Consider the following 14,184-nt stretch of genomic DNA (forward strand, 5'->3'; position numbering starts at 1 on the left):
TTTTATTTATATTTATGAGAGAGGGGGAAAAAGGGAGAGAGAGAGAGAGAGAGAGAGAGAATATGAGAATGAGAATGAATTGTCATGCCAGGATCTCCAGGCACTGCAGTTGAACTCCAGATGCATGAACCACCTTGTGTGTGTGTGCAAACTTGTACACTTGACTCACCTGTGCATCTGGCTTATGTAGGACCTAGAGAGTTGAGCATGGGTCCTTAGGCTTTTCAGACAAGTGCCCTAACTTCTAAGCCATTTCTCCAGCCCTGATATCATTTTTATAAAGCCCCCAAACAAATGAAATGACATCATATTTAGGGATATACTTTTTTATGTGTGTATGGTTATGTATTTGTATATGTGTGTATATATATATATTTATAAATAATCAAGTAGATGGTGGATATAGAATTCATAGTGATGACTACAAATAGATTAGGAAGGGATGTGTGTAACAGTATAGCAGTATTTTAAGCTGGGTATTATTATGCTTCATTGTTTCCACATAAAATCTCTGTTGTTCATTATATATTGAATACATAACTGTAGCATGAAGAGCCAGGCTTCCTAGGTTCCAAGTATAATACTTAGGTTGAATAAAGGCTCAACAGTGGGCAAGGTACCTAATCTCCTCAAAGCATGGCCTCCTTAACTCCTCAACTGGAAAATGGTATGATGGCCACAGTACCTACATTACTGGCTTGTCATTGCTGAGTGGGACACTCCATAAGATTTTAGTGCCTAACACAGAGTAAGTATCCATAAAACTTAGCTTTGGTTAGCTCATTTTACTTTTCTTTAAACATAATGTGTGATGTACAATTTCACCTAGAATTACAGTGGTCTCCTACACAGGACGCACACTCAAACTGGAAGTATAGTAGGAATGAGATATTCACAGCAGGAGTTTGAATGCTCACATGTCATACATCATGAGGTATTTGAAAGGGTTATAGAGTTTGGTAGAGAGTACTTGCTTCTGACCAACCAAAGAAGACCCTTCTGGAGAGAAGACTGATGTTTGTGGCTCCCAAGTCTTGTAATTTTTGCAGTATTATCAACATGCTCCACTCTCTACCCTCATACCCAGCCGAGATTTGAGGACACAGGTGGGATCAGGCTTGTGATGCACAGGGCCCTCAGGGTGGGCTGGGGTGCATGAGGAGCCAGTAGAGCCCAGGAGTGTGTAAACGGTCAGTGGCCAAAGTTGGCCCAGTATAAGAATCCCAGGCTGCTGTCCACTGCTTCTTAATTATAATAAGAGAACATTCCAGAAAAAAGTAGTTTTGTGAAAGTCAGTTGTATATCATCATACCATGAAGTCAAGACATCTCTTAAGCCATGCCCTTGACTTCATGTTTATCACATTGAGCAGCAGCATTATGCACAAGGTTCAGCAATTTGAGAAGACATCATAAAAGGTGTATGATTATGTGGGTGATTTAAACTGGCATGTGTATTCTGCAGTACGTAGGGCTTTGCCAGGGTTGGTGAGACAGTTTTGTAATTATATGGAGAATGTTTTAAAATTTGGTTAACTTTAAATGTTCTGACTGCACATTAGGAATCACTAAAACAGATGCACTTTACAGAAGCACCATTGGTGCAAGAGCTGCAGTCATACACAGTGAGTGATTCATGGGATCATTACCCAAAGTGTAGGAAAATGTAAATACTTTTCATTGTGTGTGGTCACAAGACACACAAATCAATGTTGCTTCCAGACCCCAGGTCATTCAAGATGCCAGCTGAGATGGCTTCACTCACCAGCTGCTTAGCCTCTTCCTCCTCCATATCTGGCCTAAACTTATCTTCAAACACAGCCATAGCTGCCAAGGAACCGGAACCCATGGTGACATAAGGCAATTTATCAGTTGATCCATGAGGATAGATGCTGTAGAGATGAGGTCCAGTAACATCTACTCCCCCTAAAACTAGGGCCGCACCAATGTAGCCTTGATACCTGAAAAGCATCTGCTTCAACATCCGATTGGCCGTCACAACTCTGGGAAGGCGACCAGTGGAAAGGGAATGGAGCTCCAAGTTGGAAGAAATGAGCTGGGTTGTCATGTCTGTGTCTGCAGCTGTCCCAGCACCACAACAATAAATATTAGGGGAGATGAAGTGAATTTTTGAACAGTTCTTGTCAGCCACAACCATGCCTTCAGTTGCTCTTGTATCTGCTCCAAGAACTATGCCATCCTTATACACCACCCCCGCGATGGTCGTGCCCGTTTTCCTGGCTTTTGGAAGCTTCAGCCCCTTCTTTGCAAAATCAGCTTCCAAAACGGCATTCCTGCGGCAGTTATCAAAAAAGACAGTCCCTATGAAGTGTGGCAGTAGCTCTTCCTACTTGGTGTAATAATACGAAGTAAACATGACTGAAACTCTCTACAGTGTCCCAAAGCTCTGGTCCTTTTAAAAAGCATTTTCATTTTACCTGTGAGTATACCTGTGACGTATAGAAAAGGCCAGCTATTTCCTGGCATAGTCTGTGTGTTATACACTTAAACATAGGTACATAGATGTGAAACAGCATTGTGAAACTCAAGTAGTGAGTCAATGAGCACAGACTTCCAGTTTTAAATAATTGAGCTTATTCCAAACTTCAGTGCTCTACGAAGGCTGGTGAACAGCATGGCACTTGCCATGCACCACCTGTAATTATCTAAAGTCTTTCAGAACTGATGTTTTCTCCTGTCAAGTGGGCATGTGGTAAGTGAGGTTGGGCATCTTTCTTGGAAGCTCCAGATACTCAAAACCTTTCAAGCCATTTTCCTATTGCAAACTCTGTTATAAAGAACTTTCAAATTCAAGGCTGGAAGTTTTTTTTTTTTGTTTGTTTTGTTTTGTTTTTAACATTGTGTGATGAAGTTATTAACGTGAAGATTAGAGTCATAAAAAATGGAAAAGTTTAGAATACTTGAGAATGAATTGAGGAAAAAAGTCATACCTTCTGAATTTAGCTTAATAGCTACAAAGTTAACTGGTGATTATATTAAAATTACCCTATTTCATAAGCATTAATTCTAAATAGATGCTTGTGGTAAATGATCTTAGTTTTTATTTTTTTTTCAATTGAAAGTTGTATTTTAGGAAGAAACTGCTGTTCTCTAGGTGACTAATTTATTATAAACAGAGCATATCATTAAAAACAATTTGTGGAGGGCTGGCAAGATGGCTCAGTAGTTAAGGTGTTTTCCTGCCAAGCCTAAGGACCCAGGTTTGATTCCCCAGTACTCACATAAACCAGATGCACAAGGTGGCACATGCGTCTGGAGTTTGTTTGCAGTGGCTGGAGGGCCACCCATTCTCATTCTCTCTCTTTCTCTGTCTTTCTCTCTTGCAAATAAATAAATTCATTGAGCTTTGGGTTTTATATCGGCAGGCAGTATATAATCTGGATTATATTTTAATTTTTGGTCCGAGTGTAATTTAATCTGGGATATAAATGATTCTTCAAAACTTTTGTTCTATTTATATGTATGTGTGTATGTGTAACCAATTGGAGAAGATATATATTTGGTATGTGTACATGGTGTGTGTGTGTGTGTGTGTGTGTGTGTGTGTGTGTGTGTGTGTGTGTTCGCACACACTGATGCATGCCGTGGTGTACTGTGAAGTCAGAAAACAACGTTCAGGTGCCAGACCTTGCCTTCTGGCTTGTTTTTCAGGAAGGCCTCTTGTGTTATTCACTGCTCAGTTTTCCAGGTCTGAACTCCACCTCCCTTCTCACCATTCACATGCTGGAATTACAGAAGTTCACCAAATCTTCTGGCTTTTTACTGGACTTTGGAGATTCAAATTCAGGTACACATGCTGGTGTGGCAAGCACTTTACACACTGAGCGATCTCTTCAGTTGTAGGAGAAACAGTATTTATAGCAAGTAACAGTAACAAAACCAATAATAGTTCTAGGTAATATTTATTGAGCTTTGACTAATAAATTACTATACCGAGATTTGATATTTCTCATTTAATCATCATGGATGTCATAAGGCAGGAATTACCATGTTCCTGTGTATCTGATGAGGAAGCTGAGATGTAATTTACCCATACTTCCACATTTGGTTAAGAGTTAGAAACACTTTGCAAATAGGCAGTCTTACTCTAAAAAATAATGTTTTTGAACAGTATGCCTTCTACTTTCCAAACTGAATATGGTGGCCTTAAAAACGTATTAGAATCTTGAGGTATTCCTGTTCTCGGATTTGGCATATTGGCACTGCAAAGTAGCACTACCTAGAGTTCATTGTTCTTTAGAAGATAGAATTCTTATATAGCCCTTTAGCAGAATAACACTGACTTTATTACTCTTAGAAGTAGAGTCATTTCTCATTAAAGTCTTGAGCTTTTTGTTATTAACCCTTAAACACTAACTTGAAACAGTCTTAATTAAATGCATGTGATCCTTCCAAGAGTCATCCTTGGCATTTCTTAAATTAACTTCTCTAGGAAATAGTGTGCTTATTTAAGAACATCACTTTAAGTTTTCAGGGTTTCTGTACATACATGGTCAGCCTGAGCTTGCACTTGGAGTTGACTAGTAAGTCCATTCCCCTTGGCATACCCCGTTATTTTAGTGCCAGTGAAGTACTGTGTATGCCGTCATGAGGATTTTCTGAAGTGGACCCACTGCAAAGAAAGGCAGCCTGCTTTTGAGCCTGTGTTTGAATTACTTGACTTTTGTCTTTAAATGATTCCAGGTTACCTGCATAATCCAGAGCTGGTTCTTATACACAGACCTTGCATTTCTTCTTGTGAACATTAGGTTGTGGGAGAGTGAGGGGAAGCTGTAACATTTATTGGAATGTATAGGATTGATGGAATTCACTTTCATTCTCATAGTGACAGAATTTCAGACAATATATCTACCTACATCTGACAGGGTCACCTGGCTTTAGAGTTTATTTGCTCAAATATGAACATATGATTTAAGCTTTTATATCTCTTTGCCAAAAAGGTAATATGTAATGCAGTTCTATGACATTTTACTGTAATATCATACATTTTCGTACAAGTTCCTTCTTACTTTGCCATACAGTACAATGTTGCAAAACCTAGTATGGTATAATCAGCATAACAAATCATCTGTTGTATACTTCATTTCTAGATTTTTATAATTACAAATGTTGCCTTGATAATTATTCTTGTATATATGCCAATTTTTATGTGTTTAAAGTTTTCTGTATGGTAAAGATTTAATAGGACAAGATGCATCAAAGGGTGTATATATCAATCATTTTGTAGATATGGTCAAGTTTTTTTTTTCCAATAATGACATGGTTTTTAAAACTTTCATCTCTAATATTCTCCAGTGAGTTGCTAAATCAAAGGCCTAACTAGTGATTCTGGAAAACTTGATACAGATTTCCACCCCTACACTCCTTTTCTAAAAGGTTACTTTCTTCACCTTGATTCTACCATTCACATCTCTCTCTCTCTTTCTCTCTCTCTCTCTCTGTCTTTCTCTCTCCCCCCCCCACACACACACATAGAGAGAGAGAGAGAGGGAATGTGAATATTCAGATAGATGTGTATAAGTTTACAAATTTTGCAAATGATATACTATTCTGATTGCTGAGCAACTTTCTTCAATAAAAGAGATTATTTTTTCCATGTCACCTGGCATGCATCTTTACATTCTTAGTGACTCTATGATAGTTGCTTACACATATATATCATAGTGCATTTAAGCAATGCTGGACTTGATTTTTTTGGCTAATGGTTTTATATCTGGATGAATATATCTTTTGGTGCTAACACCTTACTGTTAAGTATGGTGAAATCTTAGAAATGAAAGCACTGCATTCAAAGATGAATAGTTGTGGAATCTAAGTAAGTACTCATAATGGCACAGAAAAATTAGAGAGGGATAGTTTTTTTTAGCAAGCTGTGAAATTCAAATCACTAGTTATGACCTTCAGTAGCACCACTTAGCCTTCAAAAAGTGTTTGGAAATCTTATACATAAATAAAAGGAGCAAACATCTTAAGAGCTATTCTAGGAAGAATAACCTTTGCATGCATTCATGAGGGTACAACGAATCATTGCATCTTCCTTTATCTTGCTGGGCACTAAATACCTATCTTTCTCTTTCTCCAAATTATTCTGGAACACTAGTCTAATTTAGAATATTACAAAAGCATTTTTCCTTCCTGCCTAGGTACAGGGAAGAGCAATGTTTTCTGTTAGTGAATAGTTTTCTTAGGAAAGTGCCTAGTCTAATGAGAGGGCCTGTGGCTGTGGACATTTTGAAGCTTACTTGAACACATTTTGGCATGTTTATTTCTTTTGCTGCTTAACTTTATTTCAGAAAATATTTGAGATGACTTACAAAGATGCAGATAGTGTCACTGGATAAAATTTACTTTTTGGATGAGCAAAAGCAGGTAAAAGACATAAGCAGAGGAAATCAAAAAGGAAGCCAGGAATGAGGTTCCTTCACATCCTACACATGAAGAAGTAAGTTGCCTCCTTTGTTAGTTCACAGCACTTGAAGATGGATGGTTTTATGTAATTGAACCACAGTATTAGGTATAATGTGTCTGTTCAATGTGGACCTTAGGTTTGGCCCTGAGCTTCCACTACAGGAATGTAGCCTCATCATTGTTAAGGTTGGAACCCAAGCCTCCTACTCAGAAAAAGCCCAGATATTCTTTAAGTTGAGACCAAGGAGAAAATTGACTTAGGGAAGAGAATTTTTTTTCTCAATTTTTATTAACATTTTCCATGATTATAAAAACTATCCCATGGTAATACCCCCCCCCACTTTCCCCTTTGAAATTCCATTCTCTATCATATCCCCTCCCCATCTCAATCAGTCACTCTTTTATTTTGATGTCATGATCTTTTCCTCCTCTTATGGTGGTCTTGTGTAGGTAGTGTCAGACACTATGAGGTCATGGATATCCAGGCCATTTTATGTCTGGAGGGAGCACGTTGTAAGTAGTCCTACCCTTCCTTTGGCTCTTACATTCTATCTGCTACTGGGAAGAGAATTTTTAGTCAGTGTAAATTTATAAACCCAGAGTTTTACACCTGGAAGGATCTGAAGGACCTGGCCTGTACAGTCTTCTTGAGATCTGGAGAGTGTTGTCATTGTCCTGTGTCCTGTGTGTTAGAAGATGCTCAGAAGGGAGTACATTCTTCTTATGGCTCTGGCCTACAGTTGATCACTCAACTTCTCCATTTCACAATTGCCTTGTGATAAATGAGGACTGATTTATTTTTTTTCCTCATAAGGTTGTTATTAGGATTACATCAGAAAATACAAGGTAAAGAAATGGAATTTCAAACTACAAAGATAGAGAATGGAAATATGGCGAGGTGGTTAAGGTACTTGCTTGCAAGCCTGCCATCCCGAGTTCAATTCCCCAGAACACATTTAAAGTCAGACTCAAGCCAGGTGTGGTGGCACACACCTTTAATCCCAGCACTAGGGAGGCAGAGGTAGGAGGATCACCATGAGTTTGAGGCCACCCTGAGAATACATAGTGAATTCCAGGTCAGCCTGGGATAGAGTCTCTACCTCAGAAAAACTAACTAAATAACTAACTAACTAAATAAATAAAATAAAGTCTGACTCAAAGTGGCATACATGTCTATAATCTCAGTGTGTCTACGGCAAGGAGAGATGAAGCCAAGAGAATCCAGGAGTTCCTGGGTCAACTAGAATGGTACACACATGGTAGCAAAAACAAGGGAGATCCTGTTTTAAGCAAGATGGAATAAGGGGAAAAACACCCTGAGATTGGCTCAGATCTCTATACATGTACAGTAGTATGTGTGCATCCAGTTCTCACACACGAACACACACACACACACACACACACACACACACACACACACACACCGTTCAATAAGTGATACCCCTCATAACTCCCAGGACAATTATAATTAAAAGACAATTGCAAGTTTGAAAAGAATATGGAGACATTACAGCACCCTTCATACATTGCTGCGGGGGATATAAAATGAAAACAGTTCAGCATTTCTTCAAAAGGTTAACATATGACCTAGACATTCCACTTCTGAGTACATACCAAAGAGATATAGTAAGCATGTCCCAAAATCTCTACATGAATATTGATAGCAGTATTATTTATCATAGCCCAAAGTGGTCATAACTGTTATCAACTAATAAGTGGATGGGAGGTTCATAGGATTCTACTTATATGTGATATGTAGAGTGAACAAACACACAGGCAGACAGGAGATTAGTGGTCGTCTATGTGAGAGGGCTGTGGGCAACTGGGGATAACTGTTGATTGACATGCAAATTTCTTTGGGGATAATAAAAATGTTCTAAAACTGGGGCTAGAGAAATGGCTTAGCAGTTAAGGCACTTACCTGCAAAGCAAAGGGACCCAGGTTTGGTTCTCCAGGACCCATGTAAACCATATGCACAAGGTGGCGCATGCATCTATAATTTATTTGCTTTAGCTGGAGACCCTGGCACGTCCATTCTTTCACCTTCTCTCTCCCTCATTCTGAAATAAATAAAACTTTTTTAAAAAATGGAAAATGTTCTAATACTTGTTGTATAATTATGTGAATAGACTAAAGTTGTTGGCTTTTATACCTTAAGTAGTTGAATTGTTTGAAGGGTGAGTATTTTCTGAGTGAAGTTACGTATAAAAATAGTCCAGTGCAGGGCAAAGGGCTCGGTATTGTGTACTGGGGAGCTTTCCCATGGAGCCTTTCCCTTCTGATGCCTCCCTCACAATTTGACTTAATTTAGCTTTGTCTTTCTTTTGTAATGATTTTTTGAAAGTTTTCTAGTTTCAGATGCCATATAAACATTGAAATAGCAAAATTTTCAATTAGCCATGATAAACTGCTTGAAAAATTGATTCATGATCTTGCCTGTTATTGACTCTTCAGGGACTGATTAACCTATGTAAGAATTTCCCAGGTGTCTGCTTGTCCTTGTCCTCCAGGCTGCCTTTTATACTTCTCTGCTTTAAATACACTGGCCACCCCAAAACAGAGACTTACTTTGATCATTCATACCATCATACAATTAACTTCAAAAGTTAAATATTTTGGTGCCTATAAATATAGTACTGTAATTTGAAATATTGACTAGAGAAGATTATTTAAGAATAAATTTAATGATTTTTTTGGCATTATTTTACAGATTTGATTCAGTTGCATGGGTAATAATTAACTTATTCCTCGAGGCTCCTAATCTTTTAGATTGTATAAGTAATGGCCTTTTTCATAGCACTTGTAGGTAGTAATTTACATTTGTGGAAAGGAAATCATGTAGTACCTAATGAATGTTAAATTCTGTTTTTGCCTTTAGTTCCTGACTCAATCAAATGTTCTCAGAAAGATACCATATTGGCCCATATTCAAACATATAATAATTGCATTCATTCATTCCACTCACTCAGTCACTCAACTCTTGCTTGGACACCTAGGATGGGATAGTTGATGTTCTAGGGGATTCAGGGGTGAACTTGATAGGTCAAAGCTCTGACTTACAGAACCTACCGAGGAGGGTTGCTCTGTGCAGAGATGGGGAAGACTTGATGAAGAGGTAAAGTGATGTGGGATCAGTGCATGTGGCAGTGTACTATTTCAGAAGGGCACCTGAGTTCTGACATAAGTGATATGGGAAGGGATTGAGGGACAAAAATCACTCATTCAGGATGCTATAAAACTTTGAAAACTTGTAATGAGCTATCTCTGACTTCTTTCATTGACTGAAGAATCTTGAAGTGTTGATTTGGTGGTACCAATCAACTTTCACCCTGGCTGGTGTAGGAAATCAAGATGAGTAGGACAGGATCCCTAATAGAATATGTTCAGAAAGAGCCATAAAATAATAAACCCATAGTTTATTCTTTCTTTCATAGTCCTTAGGCAGTTATACCTATTGCAAGATTCCCAACTGTGCTCACTGATTCAGTCTATCTATTCTTAAGAGTATAATTCAGAATACAATAATGAGAAAGTCTCATAAGGAAGTTTAGCTTTAACTCAGACATTGTGTCATTAATACTTTAAATTTCATTATAACCTTATAACCTGAATGCCACATTCTTTTTCCTGTATGAGGAACTTAGAGAAAAATTGTGGCCTGGTGTCATCATCATCCATTCATCTGTTATCAGTATTCATAATGACAATCTCAAATATTTAAAAATAGTCATACCAGGCTGCAGAGTCTCAGAAAACAGGTAAATCTACAGTAGGTTCTAAATTCTACATATTTTGATGTAGTCAACAGTGATTCATTCTCTGAGTGCTTTTGATGTTGAAGATTTTGTTTCAGAACAGAATTTTTTTTTAGTTTATTAGTTTTCATTTCAGTAAATACAGGCAGTTTGGTACCATTATTTAGGCTCATCTGTGATCTACCCCCTCCCATTAGACCCTCCTTGTTAATGAAAATGGGTCGTGCATTGTGGAGTTAGCCCCAGTTATTGGTATGATAAATGTCTCTGCAAATCATGACATGTGACTCTGACATTCTTTCTGCCCCCTCTTCCGCAAAATTTCCCTGAGCCATGTTGGGTTCATTTTTTGTCAGAACAGAATTTATTAAAAAAAAAAAAAAACAGCATTTTTGGAGCACATACTAAATTTTGGATACTGGACTAAATGTTTCACATGTTTAATGTCACCTGCATAATGACCTACTGAGGTAGTTATCATCTCTGTTTACAAATGAGGAAACTGAGACAGTGGCTCAGAAATGACAGCTGATGAGTCAGGGGTTGCCAGTCTGAAGCAGCAGAGTAGGCTGGTGGTTGTTGTTAGAGCATTTAGGCAATGGGGCTCTGAGCCAGACCTGTGGCAGAGGTATAAGATGGAGTAAACCCGTGATGTAGGATGGCTACAGCTGAAAGATGCTGGCGGTCTTAGATGGGAGAGGGAAAGCACAAGAAGGGGACAGAAGGCAGAAGGGGCTGGGGGCCGCAGACAAGAGGATGGCAGTAACTTTTATCAAACACATGTGAGCAGGAACAGGGTTGCCAAGAGGGAGCATCAGGAGTTTGTGTGCATGCATTTGAGTTTGACGGTCCCATTTGGACTTCCATTTGAAGGTTCCTATAGTAGATTTGGACAGAGTGCTATGTTTAGGAGTCTTTTCTGTGAAGATGATGGGGGGAAAACATGTGCCCAGATAAAATCGCCATGGAGGACATGACAGAGAGGACAGTAGGGTTCTGGGGAAGAGTTAGCTGTGGTTTGAATATAAAGCGACCCCATAGCCCCGTGTGTCTAGGATTAAGCCTCATACCATACTCAGCCGCTGGAGCCTTTGGGAGGGTGTGTGTCCCTGAAGGGTGGGCCTTGAGGTTTACTAGCCCAGTTCCAAGTGTGATACTTGGACTCATGTGTGTGCCATGCTTTCTTCTCTGCTATGATGAAGCTTCCCTTCAAAACTATAAGCTCAAATAAATACTTTCCTCTCATAAGCTGCTTTAGGTTGGGGGTTTTGTCCTAATGCTGAGTAGGTAACTGCTGCAGGTGGTTGGGAGAGGGGTAGAGAGAGCTGTGGGAGGGAAAGAAGGAAGTGCTGTCACAGGAACCAGAGCGTGACAGCACTGCCCGGAAGGAAATGAGGGCTTGCAAAATTACACTGGATTTGGCTCATTGTAAGTGGTGATGCTGGGCAGTCCAAGCTAATGAGTGAGGAGGTTGTGAGGAATTGCATGTTGGTAATTTTCTTAAGTTTAATGGGAAGGACAAGGAATTCACACCTTGGGATATATCTTTTGGGATATATACTTTTCTTTCTGTGACCGAATTCCTAACAAGAAGCAACTTAAGTGAGGAAATATATATATATATGATTAAAGAGTGAGAGAAGAGTTAGGAGAGATGTTGCAGGCAGAGTTGACATGGCACAGAGTTTGAATAGTTTTCCTAGGAATGGAGAGTTGAGGGTATGTTGAAGGAGGGGAGGGAGAGATTTCTGTAACAGCAGAGATCAGCTTTCTGCTTTCTAATCCAGAGGCTATTTGGAAGGTGGTAGAAAACCTTTCCTGGGATGGTGCAGAACATTTCGAGTTTGCTGAGCTTGTGGTGAATGTCATACACTGGACTGATATGCATGTCTGCAAACAGTGGGGAACTGTGGCCTTGAGAGGAAATACTGATGTCCATGACACGAAACAAATAGCTGAGACCATTGTAGCTCATACACACCTTCTGTACTCAAGAATGGATTGTCCGTTTTCTGAATTATCTAGGTGCCTTCCTGCCTTTCCTCTCTTTGCTGTCTACATTTAGCTTTGGGGCTTGTATTGGGATTAGACAGAAAATGAACTTGGTTTTACTATTAATTCTCAGGTGTCTAGGTACTAGATGAGGAATGGACCTGACAGGAGGCTTGGATGATTATGAAAACTCATTTTTGCAATCTTCTTTTCCCTCTTCCTGAACCACAGATCCCGAGGCTCTGATATTTTTGTAACTATATTTGGTTTTTATTAATCTCAAGAGAATATGTAACTTATTTCTTGGGTTCTTTTCATATCAGTAGCTGATTAGATATTATCTTGGTTAAGAAAATGCATGTATTATATGACTTGCTAAAACTTTTTATAAGGAAATTTATATTATTTATTTTGCTGCTCTGGAAGTCTCTTTTTAGTATGAGATAAATTAAGAAACAAATGCAATTTATGGCACTTTTTTCAGCATTGAATTGAAGCCCAGTTGAGACATTGCCCCAGAAATAAGTCCTATCTAGAGCATTTTCGCTCTGGTGCCCACATCCTCACTATTGTTTATTATAGAGAATTAATTTTCCTAGTGATAAAAAGGCAGGAGTCTTACTATTGTGGACAGGACATGTTTTCCTAGTGATAGGAAAACAATGAAGCTCTTCTAGATAACTAATGCAGCATTTAACTCAGTTCTTACTTGGGTGGTTATAATGCCCAGCTTCTTCAAGAGATTAGGATAGACTTTAGTTGTTGTTTTTGCACTGCTCAGAGTCCAAAGTCATGGCATTGTCTTTGCTAAGCAAGTACTCTACAACTGAGCAACAACCCCAGCCCAGGAGATATTTTAATAATATTTTGTTTTGTTTTGTTTTTCAAGGTAGAGTCACACTGTAGTTCAGGCTGACCTGGAATTCAATATGTAGTCCCAGGGTAGCCTTGAATTCACAGTGATCCTCCTACCTTTGCTTCCCCAGTGCTGGGATTAAAGGTGTGAGCCACAATGCCCAGCTTAGTAATAATTGTTATAAAGTGAAGAGTGGAGCACTTTGTTTAGGTATTGTTTTGAAGTAATAGGAAAAAAACATTTTGACACAGTGGAATAAAATTGAGTGTAGAGCCAGGCATGGTGGTGCACACTTTTAATACCAGCACTCAGAAGGCAGAGGTAGGAGAGTCGCTGTGAATTCGAGGCCACCCTGAGACTACATAGTGAATTCCAGGTCAGCCTGGGCTAGTGTGAGACCCTACCTCGGAAACCCCCCCGAAAAAAGAAAAAAAAAATGAGTGTAGACCAATGCTGCACTTTATTAAGGTTCTATTGGTGAATTTCTTGCTTGTAAAAATATTATTGTGATATTTTAAACCATTTTTATCTAGTAGAGATTTATGCTGCATATTTATAGCTAAGACAATATGGCACCTAGGTTTTGCTTCAAAAATACAGAGGTAATATGGGTCCATCAACAGATACATGAATAAAGAAAAGGTGGTGTGTATATATACATAGTGGAATTTTATTTAGTCATAAACGAATAAAATTATATCATTGGCAGGAAAATGTATGGGACTGAAGATTATTGAAATAAGCAAGATAAGCTGTACTCAGAAAGACAAAAATTATTTTTCTCCCATATGTGGAACCTGGTTTACATATGCACACACACATAACATGAAAGTAGAGTGGGGTCTTTTGGGGACAAGGAAGGAGACACGTGGAGCAATGGAGAATAATGGGAGTGAATATTTCCAAGTACATTATGTACTTGAAAAAAATGTCATTATAAAGCCCATCACTTTGTACAATGGATACAGAGTAATAAGAAATATTTAGGCAGAAAGAAGCTGGGTGTGCAGGTAAAATCAGATTGGCAGAATGTTAGTACATGTTGCAGGTGGATAAAGAAGTTTCACTAGGGCTGGAGAGATGGCTTAGCAGTTAAGCGCCTGCCTGTGAAGCCTAAGGACCCTGGTTCGAGGCTCGTTTCCCCAGGACCCA

The 14,184-nt window shown here is 38.9% G+C and overlaps 2 protein-coding genes across 2 annotated transcripts in view; one reads left to right on the forward strand and one right to left on the reverse strand.

Annotated features, from left to right (window-relative positions):
• The window catches only part of Stk39 (serine/threonine kinase 39), a 303,688-nt gene that overhangs the window by 148,578 nt on the left and 140,926 nt on the right, over positions 1–14,184 (forward strand). The gene's annotated exons all lie outside the window — the stretch shown is intronic.
• Positions 1,690–4,765, reverse strand: LOC105945118 (proteasome subunit beta type-7-like). Its single transcript, XM_045147330.1, has 2 exons — positions 4,709–4,765; positions 1,690–2,346 (listed from the first exon to the last, which is right to left on the reverse strand). Exons 1-2 carry the CDS (start codon positions 4,763–4,765, stop codon positions 1,690–1,692), a joined length of 714 nt encoding a protein of 237 aa, XP_045003265.1.

The sequence above is a fragment of the Jaculus jaculus genome, chromosome 4, assembly GCF_020740685.1.
Source record: "Jaculus jaculus isolate mJacJac1 chromosome 4, mJacJac1.mat.Y.cur, whole genome shotgun sequence".
Classification (NCBI taxonomy): domain Eukaryota; kingdom Metazoa; phylum Chordata; class Mammalia; order Rodentia; family Dipodidae; genus Jaculus; species Jaculus jaculus.

Excerpts from the sequence above, each read along its gene's own strand:
- LOC105945118 (XM_045147330.1), bottom strand. The coding sequence starts at position 4,765 with ATGTTCACAAGAAGAAATGCAAGGTCTGTGTATAAGAACCAGCTCTGG. Across the intron at positions 2,347-4,708 it reads ACCAGCTCTGGATTATGCAG|GAAGAGCTACTGCCACACTT; the intron begins GTAACCTGGAAT and ends TACACCAAGTAG.